General features: G+C 60.2%; 2 protein-coding genes across 21 annotated transcripts in view; both read left to right on the top strand.

Moving 5' to 3' along the window:
* DAGLA (diacylglycerol lipase alpha) overlaps window positions 1-13664 on the top strand; it is a 61250-nt gene extending 47586 nt beyond the window's left edge. For all 11 annotated transcript variants that reach the window (XM_036925343.2, XM_036925332.2, XM_036925264.2 and 8 more), the window contains 11 exons: window positions 2143-2296; window positions 2872-2955; window positions 3069-3146; window positions 3508-3588; window positions 4442-4584; window positions 4886-4954; window positions 5502-5574; window positions 6761-6957; window positions 7774-7903; window positions 8468-8652; window positions 10072-13664. In XM_036925343.2, coding sequence (XP_036781238.2) covers window positions 2143-2296; window positions 2872-2955; window positions 3069-3146; window positions 3508-3588; window positions 4442-4584; window positions 4886-4954; window positions 5502-5574; window positions 6761-6957; window positions 7774-7903; window positions 8468-8652; window positions 10072-11032 — 2155 coding nt within the window. In that variant the 3' untranslated portion in view covers window positions 11033-13664. The remainder of the gene's footprint in view (window positions 1-2142; window positions 2297-2871; window positions 2956-3068; window positions 3147-3507; window positions 3589-4441; window positions 4585-4885; window positions 4955-5501; window positions 5575-6760; window positions 6958-7773; window positions 7904-8467; window positions 8653-10071) is intronic.
* Window positions 13665-18207: 4543 nt separating this feature from the next.
* Window positions 18208-19314, top strand: part of MYRF (myelin regulatory factor) — a 35992-nt gene continuing 34885 nt past the window's right edge. For all 10 annotated transcript variants that reach the window (XM_036925448.2, XM_036925373.2, XM_036925411.2 and 7 more), the window contains exon 1: window positions 18208-18397. In XM_036925448.2, the coding sequence (XP_036781343.2) occupies window positions 18352-18397 (46 nt within the window). In that variant the 5' untranslated portion in view covers window positions 18208-18351. The remainder of the gene's footprint in view (window positions 18398-19314) is intronic.

Below are 19314 nucleotides of genomic sequence, written 5' to 3'. Positions count from 1 at the left end.
ATAGCTGGCATTCTTCCCAGCATCCTTAGGAGTCCCTGCCAAGGCTGACAAGCTTCTCAAAATGAGCACCAGACCAGAGACCTGAGACTGAGGCTCTCACAGGCCCTGCTCCATTACTCATGGGCCGGGCAGGGAATATCTTATGTACAGGCCGTGTCCTACCTGCCCACAGGCTATTTCAGAAGCCAGGGAGTCACCAACAGGCCAGGCACTTGAGGTGCCGTGCAGACATTGTTGTTTGTGTCAGCTTCTCAATGCTGCAGGGAGAGAGAGCAGACCATTCTCAGACCTCAAAAGGGCCCAGCTGGGTCCCCACCTGGAAGAACCCCGTGCCTGGGGGACAGAAAAGATGCGGGCCTGAAGTCCAGGCCTGAGGCCCAGGGTGTCAAGGTGGAGGCCAGAGGGTTGGGCCCCCTTCTCCAAGTCCCAGCCTGTCCACAGCAGCCCAGGGTCCCAAAGACAGTCGCCCATCCACCTCAGGCGCCAGGCCCTTCACTCTCCTCCTGCAGCCTCCAAACCCCTCACCCACCCAGCCTCCTCTCGCAGGAGTGCTGGCCTCAAAGATGTCTCAGGCCCCTCCCATCCAGGATGCTGGCCCTGGTGCTCTCAGATCAGTGACTCAGAGGGAGCCCTCTCACTGGAGAGAGCGAGAGCCATCATTTATTGAGCGTCTGCTATATGCCAAGCTTTTCCTGCATGGTGGGCTCCTGAGCTCACACCACCCTTTGAAGTAGCTGTCAACAGCTGCTCTGACGGAGGATGAAACCGAGGCTTCGGGTGGCTGAGTGCCTTCCAGGCCCTTGTGGCCATGAAGGGACACACCGGAACAAGAATTCAAGCCCAGGTTTCCAGCTCTGGACACACTGTGGTGGCCACATGCTCAGAGCTAGAGGATGGCGCTGAGGTCAGAAAGAGGACACAGCCGCCTGAGAACCGGGGCTCAGCTGCCAGACCCAGACCTGCCCCACCCGGCCGGGAGTGGGGGCGGGGCGCTCTCCCAGCAGGCACTGGGAGGTCATTCCTTATTGGGAAGTATGTATAGTCACTCAGGTGCTCCTCGACTGAAGACAAACCTCTCAATATTAGCAAAATTCAGAATTCTTAATAAACTCTCAGCCATCATCCCAAGACAGCTGGCAGGCGTGGGTCATGTGTTCTCCAGGCTCCAGAGCCTGATCTGTTGAGTGCTGGCTCCCTCTGGTGGCATGAGGAGCAGAGCAGCTGCACCTCTAGCTGGGTGCCCAGCTCAGATGTTCACCCATTTGTTTTGGGAGAGCCTACTATGTGCCTGGAACTGTTTTGTGGGCTAGGGACATAACTGTGAACCAAGCAGAGCAAGCCCTGCCCTGTGGAGCCCACCACCTGGTAGGGAGGCACAGACAGTACACAGACAAGGGAGCATAGCCCATTGGAGCAGATGGGTGTTTGGGAGAAAAATAAAGCCAGGTGTGTTGTCAGGCTGGGAAACGCTGAGCTGGGGGCTGCCTATGGTAACGAGGTGGCCAGGGTGGCCCTCACCATCACATAACATTTGAGCAGAGGCCTAAAGGAAGTTAGGGTCCAGCCACGAAATATCTGGGAGTACAGCCTTTCAGGCAGAGGGGACCATGGATGCAGGGACAATGAGGTAGGAGTGTGGCTGCATGGATGGACCTCAGGGAGCGTGCAGGGTGGGCCACTGGGGACTGGGACCTGGAAAGGTGAAGAGCCTGTGGGACATCTGGGAGGAGGTGTCATATAGGCAGTTGGATGGAGCATCTGGGGGTCCATTAGCACATCAGCAGTATTCAAAGCCAGAGACTGGCTGAGTCTCGCACGATCAAGTGCACCTAGAGGGGAGAGGAGGTCCGGGACTGACGTCTGGGCCCTTGGTGCGAGGCCGAGCTGAGGAAGCTACCAGGGAGGAAAGGCAATCCAGGTGACTGTGGGTGGGGGGAGCACTGCAAGGGGAGTGGGAGGACACCCAGCAGGTCACCAGCCGCCAGGAGGCCAAGTCAGGGGAGGGCGGGAACTGCTGGTGCAGCTTTGCAGAGGAGGTTTGGTGAGGGCGTGGGGCTGCACGAACAGGTTCCAGAGATGAGCGCGGAGAAAATTTCTCCATCAGGAGCCCCTGACCCCGAGCCCTCTGCTACCTCACCCCAGATGCTGCCTGTGCCCCACCCGGCCCCGATTTGCCCCCGGAGTTACCATTGAGGAAGACAACTGCTGTGGCTGCAATGCCATTGCCATCCGGCGCCACTTCTTGGATGAGAACATGACCTCAGTAGACATCGTCTACACGTCCTGCCATGATGCGGTGAGGGGCCAGGCTGGGCTGGGCTAGTGTGTAGCTTACCACCCCACCCCCGCTTTTGTGCTCTGCAGGCTGCAGGGACAGGCGGGGCTGGGGCCTGGTGTCAGGAGCAGGTGGTTAAGGGCCTGGGGTGCTGAAGCCATCCTCCCAGGCAGCAGGATCCCTGGGACTTGCTGACACTGCCAGCAGAAGCCTGCAGGCCTGCCCGAGCTGGGCAGACCAGAGGTGGTCCCCCACACACACCCCGGCCTGTGTCCACTCTGGGGCTAGGGTGTGGGCCCCAACTCCACGCCCAGTACTGGGCTTCTGGCCCCAGCCTTTTGAGGGGAGGAATAGAGGGAAGAAGCCGCAAGGCCCTGGGTGGGGGCAGCACTCCCTCTGGCCCAGCATGCAGGACCACAGAACTTGGGGCTGCCCTGACAGCAGGGCAGCAGGAGGGCAGAGTGGGCGGAGTGGGGCGTCAGGGACGCCTACGGTGACTGCTGGAGCCCCGGAGCCTTGGCCGCTGCTTAGGTCACTTTCCCAAGTCTGGCCCTCTCTCTGGGTCCACTCAGGCTCATGAGCCACCCTTCCCCCAGGTCTATGAAACCCCCTTCTACGTGGCAGTGGACCATGACAAGAAGAAGGTGGTGATCAGTATCCGGGGAACCCTGTCCCCCAAGGTATGCTGCCCGTGGCTCCCAGCCCAGCCGGTGGACCACTTGCCGCTGGTGGGCTGCCTGCCTCCGTCTTCCTGTCCTCGGCCCTGCCCCTGACCTGTTCTCTCTCCCCATAGGACGCCCTGACTGACCTGACTGGGGATGCTGAGCGCCTCCCAGTGGAGGGGCACCACGGCACCTGGCTGGGACACAAGGTACCCCTCCTGTGGGCCCTGTAAGACCCCTCCTCTCCTCCCCTGGCAGCACACAGACCTGTCCTGTTGTTGGGGTTGCTCGCTGGGCTCAGTGGGAAAGACTGGTTGGTGAGGTGTGGATGCATCTAGAAGGTCCACCTACCAGGATCCCCACAGCCCCACAGATTCTGTTCTAGAAGAGCTCACACTGTCTCTATAGACACACAACTACTCAGAACCTTGGTCTTCTCCCCCGTGAAATGGAAATGATGTGCTGCACTGCCCACCAGCCCCCGCAGCGCAGCCTGGTTTACGAGGCCCAAAGGGGGAAACGGGTGCAACAGGGTTAGGCAGCTTCACGAACCTGTTCCTCCTCCCCCAGGGAATGGTCCTCTCGGCTGAGTACATCAAGAAGAAGCTGGAGCAGGAGATGGTCCTGTCCCAGGCCTTCGGGCGAGACCTGGTGAGGCGTTTTCCAGGCCACTGAGCCCCTGCCATACCCAGCTCGCCCTCCCCAAAAGCAACAGATCAGGACAAGATGGGAGAATGAAGGAGCCTCCCCCGCAGGCCAGGCCGGGCTCCGGCCCCCTCCTGCAGTCCCTAGTTCCCAGCCCTCTTTGCACTTGCCTGGTCCCTCCCACACGCTGACCCCTTCCTCTTTTGTTCCAGCTCCTCTTGGGTGCTCCTGTGTGGCCCCACCCAGTTATAGGCATGCTCTGTGTCAGGCACTGGAAACACAAAGATTGTTCGGGCCAGGACTTTCCAAAAGATAGAGCAGAGTGACAAGTAATTACAGAGTAGACAGAAGGGGCATTGCTCTGGTTGGAGGTGATCTGGACCCCGCCCGCTGCCCACTGCCTGTGCAAGTATCTGCCCTTGCATCCATGGTGCTGCCCTCTTCCCTTCCCAAAGCCAAGCCTTCCCAAAGTCCCTGGCCTCAGGAGACCCCAGTCTAGGTCTTGGGGCACAGGACTGGGGGCAGGTAAACAACTAGTTACAGTGTAATCACTATACAAGAAGGTCTATCCCAGGTACAGATGCAATGTCTAGGAGGCAGTGAGCCTTTCCTGGAAAATCAGGAAGGACTTCTCCAAGGAGGTCACCTCCAGGCAAGGTTTTGAAGGATGAAGAGGAGTTTGTCAGCATGGTCTCCCCAAGAAGTGGGGCCCTAGCTTGACTCTTCCTCTGTCCCAGCAGCTACACAGCAAAGACTGTGTGATCCCAGGACTCTGGGAAGACCCCTCTGCCTCCCTGGTATCAACCAAGACAGCTCAGCAAGCAGTGGGCAGGGCTCTCAGGCTTCTCTTGGTCCCCAGGGCCGTGGAACCAAACACTATGGCCTGATTGTGGTGGGCCACTCCCTGGGTGCAGGCACCGCTGCCATCCTTTCCTTCCTCCTGCGGCCCCAGTACCCCACCCTCAAGTGCTTCGCCTACTCCCCACCAGGAGGCCTGCTGAGGTGAGCAGCCTGGGGCCTCGGGCTTGGCTGGGGCTGGCCAGGGCTGCAAGCTGGACTGGACAGTCTGGGTTCCAGTCACATGGGGGCCTGGGAATGGCCTGGTAAGTGGAGGGGACATGGGCCATTCTATCACATGCCAGGCAGACCCCAGGATCTACTGCCTGACCGGCAAGAAAGGTGGGGCAGGGAGCAGGCAGCGCAGCCTGGCACCCATGAGCCCCCTCAGAGGGCCTTGAGTCAAGAACTACCCCCTGCACACACTGCGGTGCCCCCCCACTGGCCCCCTTGGCTTCCCTTGCAGTGAGGATGCCATGGAGTACTCCAAGGAATTCGTGACGGCGGTGGTGCTGGGCAAAGATCTCGTCCCCAGGCAAGTCCTCCCCTCTCTCCACTGTCCTGGCCTGGGCGGCTCCTCCTTAGGGCCTCAGCCGGCACCAAGCCTCTCTCAGTCAATTCCCATCTCCCCGAGGGACCCCAGGGCCTCCTCCCTGCCCTTAGGTGCCCAGGCTTACCCTGCCCTGGCCCACCCACCCCATGACCCTGACGGCCTGCTCTTTCTGTTCCTGTGGCCAGGCCTGGGCCTTCCCCTGCTACGCCCGTACTCCCCCAATCCCTGGCCAGGGAAGGCTGACGTCCCGTCTTGCTTCTTCCTGTGGCCAGGCCCGGGCCTTCCCCTGCTACCCCTGTACTCGCCCAATCCCTGGCCAGGGAAGGCTGATGTCCCATCTTGCTTCTTCCTGTGGCCAGGCCCGGGCCTTCCCCTGCTACCCCTGTACTCCCCCAATCCCTGGCCAGGGAAGGCTGATGTCCCGTCTTGCTTCTTCCTGTGGCCAGGCCCGCGCCTTCCCCTGCTACGCCCGTACTCCCCCGATCCCTGGCCAGGGAAGGCTGACGTCCCGTCTGGCTTCTCCCCCCAGGATCGGCCTCTCCCAGCTGGAAGGCTTCCGCAGGCAGCTCCTGGATGTCCTGCAGCGAAGCACCAAGCCCAAAGTGAGCTCCCCCCACTCCCTCCTGCCTGGGCACCCCGGCTCTGGGCACCTCATCTGTCCTGTGAAAGCCCAAGAGGCCCCAGCCGGGAGAGGCCGGCTTGGGGTGTGGCAGTGTCATGGGAGCCTCAGGCTGTCGCCCTCAGCATCTCCAAGATCATCCCGCCTACCCACTGCCTATCCTTGTACGGACAGGGAAACGGAGGCCCAGAGGGGGCAGAGGACTTGCTTTTACTCCTACAAGTTGTAGCTGTGTCAGGACTGGAACCCAGGGCTCCTGAGTCCTGGCTCATGTCACACAGAGCTGCCTAGTCAGGAGAAAGCAGTCAGGAGGCTCAACGCTCCAAGCGTAAGCAGGGTGCCCTCCTCCAAAGCCTGCTGCAATGCCCCGGGTCCCAGGAGCTGGGAGACCACTCGTGGGGGGTCTGGGTGCAGATTGTTCTGATTTTCCACTGAAGCTCAGAGGACAGGATCAGCCCTTCCTAATCCCTCATCAGGTCTTTGGAGGACACTGTGGGGGCCCTTGCTGTGGCCAGGTGCCCTGAGGCAGGCAGGAGGGAGCTGACCTGTGCCAGTGCATCCTCTGTGCCCCCCAGGCCAGCCCACACCCTGTCCACTGTCTACATGTTTGGACTGTTCCCAGCCTTGGGGCCCCTGACCCTCTGGCAGACAGGGCCCTGTGTCAGGTACCAGGGGCCAGTGGTGGGCAGGGCAGTGAAGCCTTAGGGGACCAGGTCTTCCTGGAGGAACCTGGTCCCCTGATGTAGAACTGCTCCTATCAGACCCAGTCTCCTGTCAGGCTCAGGAGACAGGGGGCTGGGAACCAACCCAGACGTGGCCAGGCCTGGTGGGGGCAGCTAGGCTGAGCTGTGAAGTAACCTCTGACTTGTGAAGTGACCTAGTGCAAGTCCCTTCCTTTCTCTGGGCATGTTTCCCCATCCACTGTACAAGAGGTTGACTGGTCTTCCAGCCCCTTCTAGCCCTGAAATTTAGCAATTCCGTGTCACCTGTTCTTGGCATCTTTTTGGCCATCATGGCTTCCATACACCTCAGCCACTGCCTCTTCAGATGGGCACTGCCCTTCCTTCTGCCTATGGCCATCCCAGCTCCCACCTGTCACCTATGAGCCCTCCTGTCCACCCAGCCAGCACTGCTCAACTCTGTCCCCATCTTCCCCATGCTCTGCACAGTGGCGAATCATTGTGGGGGCCACCAAATGCATCCCCAAGTCGGAGCTGCCTGAGGAGGTAGAGGTGACCACCCTGGCCAGCACACGGCTCTGGACGCACCCCAGCGACCTGACCATCGCCCTGTCAGCCAGCACCCCTCTCTACCCGCCCGGCCGCATCATCCACGTGGTCCATAACCACCCTGCGGAGCAGTGCTGGTAGGTGCCAGGGCAGGCACTGCCTGTGCCCGGCGAGTGGGGCCAGGGCCGCCCTGCCTCCCTCACCCTCAGGGCTGGGGGCAGAGGCAGGAGATGGTGGCCTAGGGCACCCATGCGTTGTCTTGCCCTGGAGTGGAGCAAAAGGCCAGTCTGGGGCAGAACTCCAGGCCCCTCTTTTAACAGTCCCAGCCTTTGTCCCCAGTGTCAGCCTTCCCTGTGTCCCCCAGGACAGCTCTTCCTTCTTGTGGCCCATTTAAAAGCAGATGGCTGGAGGGGTCACGCTGAGGCCCTGGGCAGCTCACACCTTGATTGTCACCTGGCACCACCTCTGGGATTAGTTGGCAGCTGTGAGCAGGGACGGGGCGGGGGCGGGGGCCGGAGACAGGAAGGAGCAAACACAGGGTTCTCCGGCTGCTGGCTCTTTTTCCAAGGGTTGAGCTCTGGACCCTCCTTCCCAGCATGGGCTGCCTCCCCAACAAAAGGCTTGGAACTGGGTCCTGCTTGTGGCAGAGCATATGTGGCAGAGGCCACAGCAGGTAGAAGGCTATGTAGGGACTGTGGCTGAGGCTCAAGGTCAGCCTTTCCTGGCCTCCTTTCGGCATAAACATTCCTGGCTGGGGTGGGGTTGGGTGAGGGCGAGGCAGCAATAAGGAGCCCAGGGAGGGAGCCTCGCTGGCCAGGGCAAGCAGGGGGGTCGCCAGATCCAGCCCACCCCTGCAAAGCAAGAGCACAGAGCAGAGCGGGAGGTCTGGGGGCCAAGGCCAGGCTGCCCCCTCCCTCCGGCTCAGCTTCCCCCTGGGCCCTGGGCCCCCTCAGCTGCTGTGAACAGGAGGAGCCCACGTACTTCGCCATCTGGGGTGACAACAAGGCCTTCAATGAGGTGGTCATCTCGCCAGCCATGCTGCATGAGCATCTCCCCTACGTGGTCATGGAGGGGCTCCACAAGGTGAGCCCCCTGGGTGGTGACACCTCATCAGGGCCCCATAATGCCTTGCTGGCCCAGCCTCCATCCCCATATTGCAGACAAGAGTTCAGACGCTCTGAGAAGTGAGCGTGAGCACCCAGCCGGGCTGTGGTGGAGCCAGAGAGCCCACTCACATCCTGGCCTTCATACCCTTGCTCCGTCCACATTGCCACCTGGCCCTGTGGTGGGGAGGAGTTTATGAGACTCCCAGGGACCTGTCCCGGAGGCAAGCTGAGTTCAGAGGCCCACCTGGCACTTGACAGATGCGCAGCCAAGCAGGGGCAGCCTAGGGTATCACACCCCACCACAGAAAGGCTGACCCAGGCAAGGGAAACTCCAACCTGTCCCGTCTGTGTGTGGGGTGAGGCAGGATGGCAGGGCCACCCCCGGGCCTCCCTGCAGGAGCAGGATCCTGGGGAAGCAGGGGAGTGGGGCCTGCTGACCCCATGAAGCTCTCTTTGGCCTGAGAGGCCTGGCCTGCCGCCTTGCCCCCCCCACATGAATATCACCTCTCTGTCACAACCAGCATCCCCATCCTGTCCCCAGGTGCTAGAGAATTACAACAAGGGGAAGACAGCCCTGCTCTCTGCAGCTAAGGTCATGGTGAGCCCCACCGAGGTGGATCTGACTCCTGAGCTCATCTTCCAGCAGCAGCCACTGCCCACAGGGCCACCCGTGCCTGCCGGCCTCGCCCAGGAGCTGCCCACTGGAGACCACCGAAACAGCGTCAGGTGAGTCCTGCCCACCCCAGCCCTGCCCCAGAGGCTGCGCACAGGAGCCACGAGTGTGGTGTCAGAGCACAAATGCTTGTGTGCATGTGCATCCCATGCACATGCTAGGCCCACATATGTTTGCACAGCTCTGTACACACATGCAGGAAAGGTCAAGCTTGCCCTTGCTGCTGAGGATCTCTCCTGCTCTGCTCCCACTGCCCCCTGGCCTGCCGTCACTGAAGCCTACAAGGGCTAGTGGTGGGCATCTAGGGATGCACAGAGCCCTGGCCACAAACACATAGATCTTCTCATGGCCATTTAGACCCCAACAGATGGACACCTGTGCACTTACATACACACACACACACACACATGTTTGTATTGAAGCTTACATGTGCACATACATATGTTCATAAATAACTCCAGTGCACAGGGAACGCCATACAGACATACTCATGAATAGGGCAAACACCAAGACAGAGGCTGAGACACACGTACACCAGGACAGGCTTAGATGGGCAACCCTGCATGTAAATGCATGAATGTGCCTGTGCCCAGACCCAGCCACCCAGACACACATGGGCTGTTGACACAGACACCCAGTGTGCATGCTGTACACATGAACACAGAGTCATACACACACTCAACATGCACAAACCCACATGCACACACTCTCTGGGGGGATCAGGCTCTTAAGGAGTGGCCTGCCTCCTTCCTCTCTGGGATACTTCCCACTCACGTGCTGTGCCCAGGCCACAAATCTGTCCAGGAGGCTGCCCAGAGGGTGGTCGCTGCTTCCCAGCCCTTGGTGGGAACATCCTGACATCCCTCCCCATCTGTGCATTTCCTCGGACAGCTGTGTGACCACAAGAGGGAGCCAGTGTCCACCTGCAGTGGCTGCTGCACTGGGCCCCTGCAGGCACGAGAGCAGCCCAGGGGCTCCCAGGCTCCCATTCTGCAGAGGGCTACAGCCCAGGGGAGAGGCCCAGGGGGTGCTGGCCCGAGGACGGGCATGGATCCAGTGGGAGCAGCTGCGGGCAGTGCTGTCCTCATTCCCCTCTCCCTCCCTCCCCCACTCTCGCCTTCCCTCTCCCCGCACCCCCACACCATTGCCTCGGGAGTGACCTGGGGCAGCCGTGCTCCCTGGCCTCAGTGTCCCATCCATGCAGTGGCAGGCTCTGGTGCGGGTACCCCAGCTGCATTCCTGGAGCCCTACTGCGTCCGGTGGGGCCTGAGGCTCAACCCAGCATCTACCCTTTTCTCTTCTGTCTTGGGTTTTTGTGAGTTTTTTGTTTTTTTTTTAATAAGGGTTTTGTGTCCAAACCATTCCACAACCGCTAAGTTAGCTGCTCCCGCAAGTTCCCTGCAGCCAGGCAGCTGGGCTCATCTCTCCGGCCCCCTGGAGTCTCACATGCACCCCTGCCCTGCCCTCTGCAGGAGCAAGTCCCAGTCTGATCTGAGCCTGGAGGGCTTCTCGGAGGGGTGGCTGCTGTCCCCAGCGGCCACAGCCGCTGCAGCCCGCCAGGACCCCGTGGAGCTGCTCCTGCTGTCCACCCAGGAGCGGCTGGCGGCAGAGCTGCAGGCCCGGCGGGCGCCGCTGGCCACCATGGAGAGCCTCTCGGACACGGAGTCCCTGTACAGCTTTGACTCCCGCCGCTCCTCGGGCTTCCGCAGCATCCGCGGCTCGCCCAGCCTCCACGCCGTGCTGGAGCGCGACGAGGGCCACCTCTTCTACATCGACCCTGCCATCCCCGAGGAAAACCCGTCCCTGAGCTCACGCACGGAGCTGCTGGCGGCCGACAGCCTGTCCAAGCACTCGCAGGACACGCAGCCCCTGGAGGCCGCCCTGGGCAGCGGGGGCGCCACCCCGGAGCGGCCCCCCAGCGTGGTGGCCAATGAGGAGGAGGGAGAGGAGGGCGGGGGGGCGGACGGGGGGGCCCCCCAAGGGGAGCTGGCGCTGCACAACGGGCGCCTGGGGGACTCGCCCAGCCCTCAGGTGCTGGAGTTCGCGGAGTTCATCGACAGCCTCTTCAACCTAGACAGCAAGAGCAGCTCCCTCCAGGACCTCTACTGCATGGTGGTGCCCGAGAGCCCCACCAGCGACTACACCGAGGGCCCCAAGTCCCCCAGCCAGCAAGAGATCCTGCTCCGCGCCCAGTTCGAGCCCAATCTGGTGCCCAAGCCCCCGCGGCTCTTCACCAGCTCTGCCGACCCCTCCTCCGGCATCTCGCTCTCGCCCTCCTTCCCGCTCAGCTCCTCGGGTGAGCTCATGGACCTGACGCCCTCGGGCCTCAGCAGCCAGGAGTGCCTGGCAGCGGACAAGATCCGGACTTCGACCCCCACCAGCCATGGGGCCAGCCCTGCCAAGCAGGATGACTTGGTCATCTCGGCACGCTAGCACCCAGGAGCAGCCCCGCTGAGGCCCAGGCCCCAGCAGGTGGCCCTGCAGGCTTCTGATGGCTGCCCCCAGGACTGGGCAGCCTTGAGGAGAGGCCCCCAGGGGCCAGTTTAGCCTCAGGCATGGGGCACTGCTGCTGAGCTGGGGGTCCGTATCCCTACCTCAGCTTAGGACCCCCAGAACCAAGGCAGCTGGGATGTGGGCCCTTCGGATAGGAGAGGAATGTGGAGTGGGGAGGAGCCTGAGGCAGCCTGCCAGGTGGGCAGGGCAGCACTCCACCCTCTCAGTCTGACTGTGCCCCACAGGGGCAGCCTGGCATCCCCCATTCCAGGACAGGCAACGGGCATGCCATCATCACTCCATCACTGCCCTCTAGCAGCTTTCCCAGGACCAAGATGGAGAGCAGCCCCCATCCCACGTATTCTCATCTGTGGTCCAGGCTGGCATCTGCCCTGGCCACCCCCCAGATCTGGTGCCTGCTGGCCAGCCCCCTGGGGTGACCTCCCACCAAGGTGGTCTGCAGTGCTGTGTATGTTTACAGAAGCTGCTGGGCTGGGCTCAGGATGTTTCCTGGGCTTACAGGCCCTGCTCCCCAATCACAAGTTCAGTAGCCCCCTGTCTGAGCAGGGCAGGGACCAGCCTCCACGAGGCCCAAGGCAGCCATGGGGCCAGGAGGGGCCCGGAGGAGGATGGGGTCAGGCCTGCCCCTTCTCTGCTTGGTGCCCCTCATGCTGATTCCCTCTGTCAATGGGTTGTGGGCACCCGGGCCTGCCCCACCCTCCCATTACTTCCCAGCTAGCCTTCTACCCCAAGGGATCCTGGCCACTCAAAGGGTGTGTTCACCCCGGCTGCAGAGCCAGTGCCCTGGGGGAAGGAGGGCAGCCAAATCCCTCTTCCTCTGAGGGTCCCATGTAAGCCCTTTATATCACCTCCCCACTCCCCCATGCCCAGGCAGCCCCAGGCCCTAGGATCTGAAACCAAACGCGCCGCCACTCCCCTCAGCAGCCTCTCCTTGCTGGTCTGGGCTCTGTCCTGGGAACAGGATTTTCTTCCCTCCCACCCTCAGTATTCCTGTTGGCAGGAAGTAGGGCCAAGAGTGGAGTATTGTGGGGTCTGGATGGAAACGCTCTGCTCAGTGCCGGGGGGAGTGGGCCCAGTGGGGCTGAGGGCTGTGGGCTGTCCTGTTTAGCCTGAGACCTCCAGAGCTCCCACTTGGGTTCCTTTCCTGATGGGTCAGAAAAGAGCTGAGAGGTGGAGACCAGCCTTTCCCCAGAGGCCGACTGGGGAAGATTGTGCATGCTGGCATGGGGCATGTGTGCATGTGCGTGAGTGAGCGCCACCCCTGGGGAAGGAGCTGCCGGGCACCCACCCCACGCTCCCACCCTTGCCTGCCCACTGTCTCTTCCCAGCCTGCCAGGAAGACTAGCAAATGTGATGGGGGCCTGTGGGTGGGTGCATTGGGGGCGTGGGGGTAGCACAGGACAGTGCAGTTTCGGACATTGGCTGTCTCCCTCATCTCACCTGCTGCTCTAACCCCTGGTGTAGAAAACGGGCAAGTGCTGAGGTATTGCCTGCCTGCTTGTGCCTTGTCTCCTTGGAGGCGTGCTGCCCCAGCCCTGGCCATGGCCTCCCCAGGTCTGCTAGGTTCCCCTGACCAAGACCCACATCTCATGATCACTGGCATCTGTGGCCTGCGTCCTGACCTCTACCCCACACCCAGCTGGGACTGGCCCAGATTCTGCCCTGGGACGCCTGGCCACCCTGACGGATGAAAGCAGAGACCTGGGAGCCGGCCCTCCCTCACTCTCTGACTCCCACCCCTCCCCTGACTCCAGGACCCTGCCCTAGCCGAGGGCCCCGGCTGCTGGCATAGCCTAGGCCCAGCACAGAAGCAGGACAGAATCAGTGACTCTTAGAGTTAAAAAAAAAAAGAGAAATCATAAATCAGAGTTAAGTTCCAGCAGGCCCCCCCACATCCCCACCCCACCCCCCTGCCAACAGCAAGGAGAGACTCGGTGTCTGGCCTTTTAATTCCTCTTCTGCCAGGGTGATTCCTGGGACCTCTAAGGGGGCATGGCACCCACTAAGGCCCAGGACTGAGCCATCAGGGACAGACTCCCCACCCCCAAGTCTGCCACCACACCGGGTTACAGGCTTGGGGCTGGGGCAGGCTTGGACTCAGCCCTGGATGCCCCAGGTCAGCCCATCCCTAAGCTGCCCTCTCCCCGCCCTGCCCCTGAAGGATAGGCCTGCTCTGGGTCTCTCCCCTCCTCCCCACACTGCAACTGGGGGGTCTGAGCCACCCCCTGAGTCCAGCTCTGCTCAGACTGACCCCTACTCTGTCCCCCACACCTGCAGCACAAGCTTCCCAGCTGTGTGCTGGTCTGTCCTCCCAGGCGCCTGGGTGACCTCCATATGCAATCGGTAGCGAGCAGCCAGGCCCCACAGACACTCACGCACTCTACATGCCATTCTCCTATGATGTTTTTTGTACTTAATGTATGAAAGATCCAAACTAATATTGCTGTAAAAAGGAGAGACAAATTAATATAGCTTATTCTATAAATATATCTGTATATAAAGGTTTCTGTATATTGTATAGAGCTGTGTATAAACTGGATGTAGAAGCACACTGGCTGCCTTGAGTGACCTCCCTTCCCAGCTGGTGGGGGTGGGGGGTGCTTGATGCTGAGGTCAATGGCAGAGTGACAGGAGGGGACCTTGAGGACTGGCTCTCGCTGCTGTTGATGCTCTGGTCCAGGAGCACACTTTGAGTTGCAGTGAGGGACGAGAAGCCCCTTGAAGCCCCATTTGAATGGGGGAGGTCCTGTGTTGAGCACTGCCTGTGTGAGAGACCTACCAGGGCATCCGTGTTCATGACCTCGTTAAGTCATGAAAGAGGGACTCGTTAGCCCCTTTCTCCTCCCTGAGGGTCTGGGATTCAGACAGTGTGAGTAGGCTTCCCCAAGACCACAGAACTAGCAGTTGGGGAACCAAGCTCGTCTGACAGTGCCCAGCCCCTCTCCCCAGTGCTGAGAACGGGGGCAGAGGGGTGGGACTCCACAAAAAAACCCCAGAGGCTTAGCACTGAAATGAAAGGGCCACTGGAAGTCTTTGCTGAGGCTTCCCTTGGAGGGTGTAAAATGCCTGGCTAGACCCAAGGCACCCCAGGGACCCCAGCGCAGCCTGGCTTGAGGGGCAGCAGGGCCTGTGGGGCAGTTCCAGGGTCAAGGTGGGCAGGCAGCTGCGTCTCCTGCCAGCCCCAACCCCAGGCCTACCCCCTCCACACAGCAGGTGGCGCTGTATCTCCAGCCAGTCCCACAGACACCTGCAGAACCTGTCCCAGCCAAGCTCTGACCCCACCTTGGTCTTCCCCTTCCCCACACTGCCCATCCTCCCACCCCCAAGCCCAGAGTGACCTTACTTAATGAGGACTTGGGGCGGGTGAGAGCACCGTGCCTGTCTTCACCCACAGCATCCGCCTTTGAACAGAAGAGGAAACTGAGGCTAGGGAAGGGTGAAGAGTCCAACTCACTCAGGCTGCAGGTACAGACCTAGGGCCGGAATCCAGGCCTGTCAGCCTAGGACTCTGGCCTTCACCCTAACCTCATGGTTTTCACAGGTTCTTCCCATCCTATAGCTTGATTTGGTTTGCAGACTATCCTATCCAATTAGTGGAGCAGAAGAAACTGAGGGCCAGAGAGGTTCTGTGACCTGCCCCAGGTCACACAGCCAGAGCATGGAATTGGGAGGGGCAGTTCTGAGAAGGGCTGGAGCAGCAAGCACTCTACCTCCCTGTCCCCACTCAGGATCCGAGGACAGCCCCTGCCATCTCAGGTGGGAGGGAGGAAGGAGAGAGGTTACCCTGCAGGGCCCCCAGACCAGGGGTGTTGTCTCTCCCCTTAGTCCAGGCCTCACTGATTCGCTGGGTTCACACTCACTGCCCCTGGGAGATTTCCCTCCCTCTGCAAAATGGGCAGATGCCAGGGCTGTGTGGGCACATGGCGGGCTGGGAGCCCTGTGGTAGCAAGGTCTGGCCATCAGGAAACCCCACCCTCTCCGGGGATAGCCTCTAGCTGCTTACTTAGTTACTGCTTAACCCTGGAGTCGTGCCTCCCTTCTCCCAGTGCTATCTCAGCCACTCAGAGGCCAGTGTGGGTGCTGGGAACTGACTTGGCATTGTAGAAATCACCACTTAGCAATCACTTCCCTGGCACCTTACCTACACTGAGGGGCAATAACAGGCTGATTTACAGATGAGGCCCCCAAAGACCAGAGGGCAGGCCTTGGAGAGACAGCTATAGGGGACAGCCATGTCTGCTGGGCCAGGGCCGAAGTCTCAGACCCCCCACTCTTGGGGCTTAGTGAGGAGGGGTGCAAATGGGGACTTCTCTCCATGGGTGGGCCCCTCAAGGTCCTGGTTACAGAGCTCTCTGGGGCTCCCTCTCCAGCCCCAGCCCTTGGGCCCCAACTTCATTATGGAGTTGGAAGGTGGCTGTTTCGACTGTCAGCTGAGCCTTCGAATCTGGGACATTTCAGTCACTCCTCTCTTGCTCCCCAGAAATGAAAAGCCCTGGGGACAGTTGCTCCTTTGCTCAGTAACCTAGTGGAGTCAGGAGAGATGACAGGTCCAGAACCCCCTAAGCCTGACCAGCTCCCACAGGATTAACAGGAAACTTCATTCCATCCCGTCCAACTTCAAGGCTACCCCAGAGGCTTAATAATCCAGTCTGAGGAGTTAGGTGTTGAGGAAAAAATATACCCCTCCCTGCCTTTGATGACCAAGATGAGGGCAATATTTAGCTCATTGGCATGGCCCTCAAATGATGAACATTCTGGCACCATGTGGGTTATGGCGGAAAGACCTGTGGGTGGGTGGAGAATTAAAAAGAAGTTGGTTTTTAGCCGGTCCTGGACAACTCCTAAAATAAATTCTTTTTAAAAAATCACATGGTGTAGGCGGGTGTCTACTTTGTCCACAAGCAGGCCTGACCGGGTGGGGGAGCAGGCAGAGCAGAGAATAACAATTGTCTTAAGGGAGGCTGTAGAGGGAGAAAAACCTCTGAGGGTATCAGCTGGAAAAGAATACACGGCTCAGTGTGGCCCTCTCCCCCCTCTCGGCCCAGCCCTGTGGGGGGAGCGCTGGTCAGCACACACAGCTGGGGCCTCCGGCAGAATCCCACTCTATCTAAGAGCAACAGCTCCGAGAGCGGCCCCCAGAGGGACAAAACCTCCCTGTGAGGCGCCCGCTGGCCTGGGCACCCCTCCCCCAGCCCAGAACTGTCGTGGCATTGACCCTCCTCAGTGGGCCACCACGGGCCTCCTGACTGGGCCACATCTGGGGTTCCAGCACCAGCCGCCCCTCCCTCATGGCTGGCCACTGAGGAAGGGAGGGTGGCCCAGGTGGGAACAGCTTCCCAGTCTCTCACCCCATCCCCACTGGGCAGCCCAGTTCACCCCCAACTCTCCACTGGGGGGCCAGTGGCACTCCGAGTTGAGAAATGCAGGCTGGCTAGGCTAGCATATTGATCTACCAGCAAGTCCCCCATTGCTCTGGGCCTTTGTTTCAGTTTCGTATCTGTTAAATGGTAGGGTGGGATAGGTTTTCCTAACTCAAGACTTAACTGCATCTGAGGATCCTGAGAGGCAGTGAGTTGAGCCACTCCCTAATGAGATGATTCACTGGGTCCAGGCTTCCAGAGTTCTTTGCATCCAAGGTTTCAGAGGTCTAAGATTTGATGATGCCAACCTTCATTCATTCAACACATAGTTATTGAGCCAGCAATGACCAAGCCAGAAAAATCTCTTACCCTCATCGGGCCTCTATTACAAAGTAAAGAGAATGATAGTAACAAAAACTAACAAAAATCTTCTACGTGGTGAGAAAGAAAGGCCTCAAAAGGGGGGATTGCTTTAGGTAGGCTGGTCAGAGATGTGATGAGTGAGCTGACACCTGACTACAGAGAAAGAACCAGCCATGTGGGCACAAGCATTATAAACAGATGGAACAGCATGCGCAGCAGCTGTGTGCCTGGCATGTTTGAGTGATGACAAGGAGGCCTTGGTGGTTGTGACTTGGTGAGCAAAGGAGAGAAAAGTAGGAAGTGAGGTCAGCTGTACAGGTGGGAGCAAATCATACAAGACCTCAGAAACCAGAGCAAGAAGTTTATATGTTGTTCTGAGTGCAAAGGGAAGCCACTGGTTTTACCAAAGGAAGGACATGGTCTAATTTGTGTTTTAAAAAGAGTGATTTGGAAGGACTGAAGAGGACATCAGTGAGAAGAGAGGCAGTGCAGCTGGGCAGAACAGAGATGAGAAGCGGCTCATAAGGGTGGAGACAAAGAAACGCGGGTGGTGGGTTTATCCAGGACACAGCTGGAGGTGGAACCATTAGGTCTTGCTCCACCACACAGCGACTGAGAGGGAAGTTTCCCAGGTCAGCCAGGACCTGCCTCTGAATGCTGACTTTGACTCCCACTGCCTTGACATCCACACACTTGTGCTGTCCAAACTGGAGCCACACGTGGCTACTTAAATTTGAGCTACTTAAATACAATTGAAAAGTCAGTTTCTCAGTCTCCAGAGCCGCGTGTCAAGTGCTCAATAGTCACACGTGGCCAGTCACCGCCACACTGGACAGCGCAGAGAGCATCTCCAACATCTCAGGACAGCGCTTCCTCAGACAGTAGCACTTGAGCCTGGTTTGCTCATCTGTAAACTGCACATAATAATAGCCTCTCCTTGGGAGCACACCTCAGAGGACTAAATGAGGTAACGCCTGCAAGTGCTCAGTGCTGGTGTGGCACAAAACAGATGTTCATTAAATGCCGGTTATTATTGCTGAGATGAGGGGTGGGTAAGGTGAGGAAATGAGGGATGTCTCTGAGGTTTGCTTCTGAAAAATCTGAGATTCCGAATCCTGCCATCTTCCCCTGCCCAAGGGGACGGGAGTGGCTGCTGCGCCCAGGCCTAGACCGCACGCCCTTCCTTCCGCGCACAGAGAGCAGACCACACGGCGACCCCCCCAGGCCGGGAAGGGCCCCCGAGCCGAGCGCCGCCTGGAGGAGCGGCGCGCGGCCTGCCCGAAGCGGGGCTGCAGCGCGGAGCAGGCCGGTAGGGGGCGCTGGGCGCGGCGGGCGGGGCGCGGGGGGCGGGCCGGGGCCGGGCCAGGCTGCGCTGGGGGCGAACGCGGCGGCGGGCTGGACGGGACCGCAGCCGGAGCCGAGCCGGGACTGTCGCGCGGACCGCGCCGGCAATGCCGCGCCCCCGGGCCGGGCTGTAGAGGGGCCGGGGCGTGGTGCGCGCCGGGCAGGCCGGACATGGAGGTGGTGGACGAGACGGAGGCGCTGCAGCGCTTCTTCGAAGGTGAGGGGCCGCGGGCCGGCGGGGGCGGCGACCCCCTGTAGCGCTGGGAACCCCAGCGGATCTTCCCGGGGACTGGGACCCCGACTGAGCTTCCATCACGCTGGGACCCCCCAGAACGCTTCCTCTGGGCCGGGACCCTCCTTCAGCTGACACCAGCCTGCCGTCCTGGCTGACTCTGGGTCTCCTGGAAGTTACTACCCACCTCCACTCAAGTTGGGCTGCCCACTCCCAGCCCCCCAATACACACCTTCCTTGGAGCTGTGTCCCCTTCCATGCTCGTCTTCGTGCTTCCAGGACATGCAGTCCCTGCTAACTTCTGACACCTCCCAACCCCAGCGCATTTCCCGAGTCTGGCTACCCTCTGCTGGGCTTCCCTGGAGCCCCCTCCAGGCCTGGACCCCCCCCGGAGCTCAGACCCCCCCAGCATGCCTTCTAGGATTTTCCATGCCTCTTAGGCTGGTACCTCAGCCCCCAGAGTGCCTCCTAGAGGCTGGGACCCCTGCCTAGAGACCCAGGCCCCCTGTGTGCCTTTCAGGTTGACACCCTCTGCCTAGCCTGACTCTAGGAGCTGGGACCTCCCCACTGTGCTTTCCTGAGACTAGGACCCTCTTTGAGACTAGGACCCTTTGAGACTAGGACCCCCTTCAAGATTTCACACACCTTCCGCAAGGCACCTTCCTCCCCCAAGGCTGAAATCGTCCTTGAAGCAGCTACCCCTCCCCATTCCTCTGTGGGCTGGTTTCCCCCACCCCAAATGCTCTCCTTGGGCTAGAACTTTCTTTAAGTCCCCATCCCTGCTGCCAGCTACCCCCTCACTCCAAGACCCTCCCAGAGCTGTGACCTGCATCCTACCAGCCATCTGAGGTTCCTCAGGGCTGTGTCACCCATACCTGTCACTGGGGCTGTGGCTCCTTGGC

This window comes from Manis pentadactyla, chromosome 9 (genome assembly GCF_030020395.1).
Source record: "Manis pentadactyla isolate mManPen7 chromosome 9, mManPen7.hap1, whole genome shotgun sequence".
Lineage (NCBI taxonomy): Eukaryota > Metazoa > Chordata > Mammalia > Pholidota > Manidae > Manis > Manis pentadactyla.
Note: the sequence above shows the minus strand (reverse complement) of the source record. Positions and strands in the feature narration are given on the sequence as shown.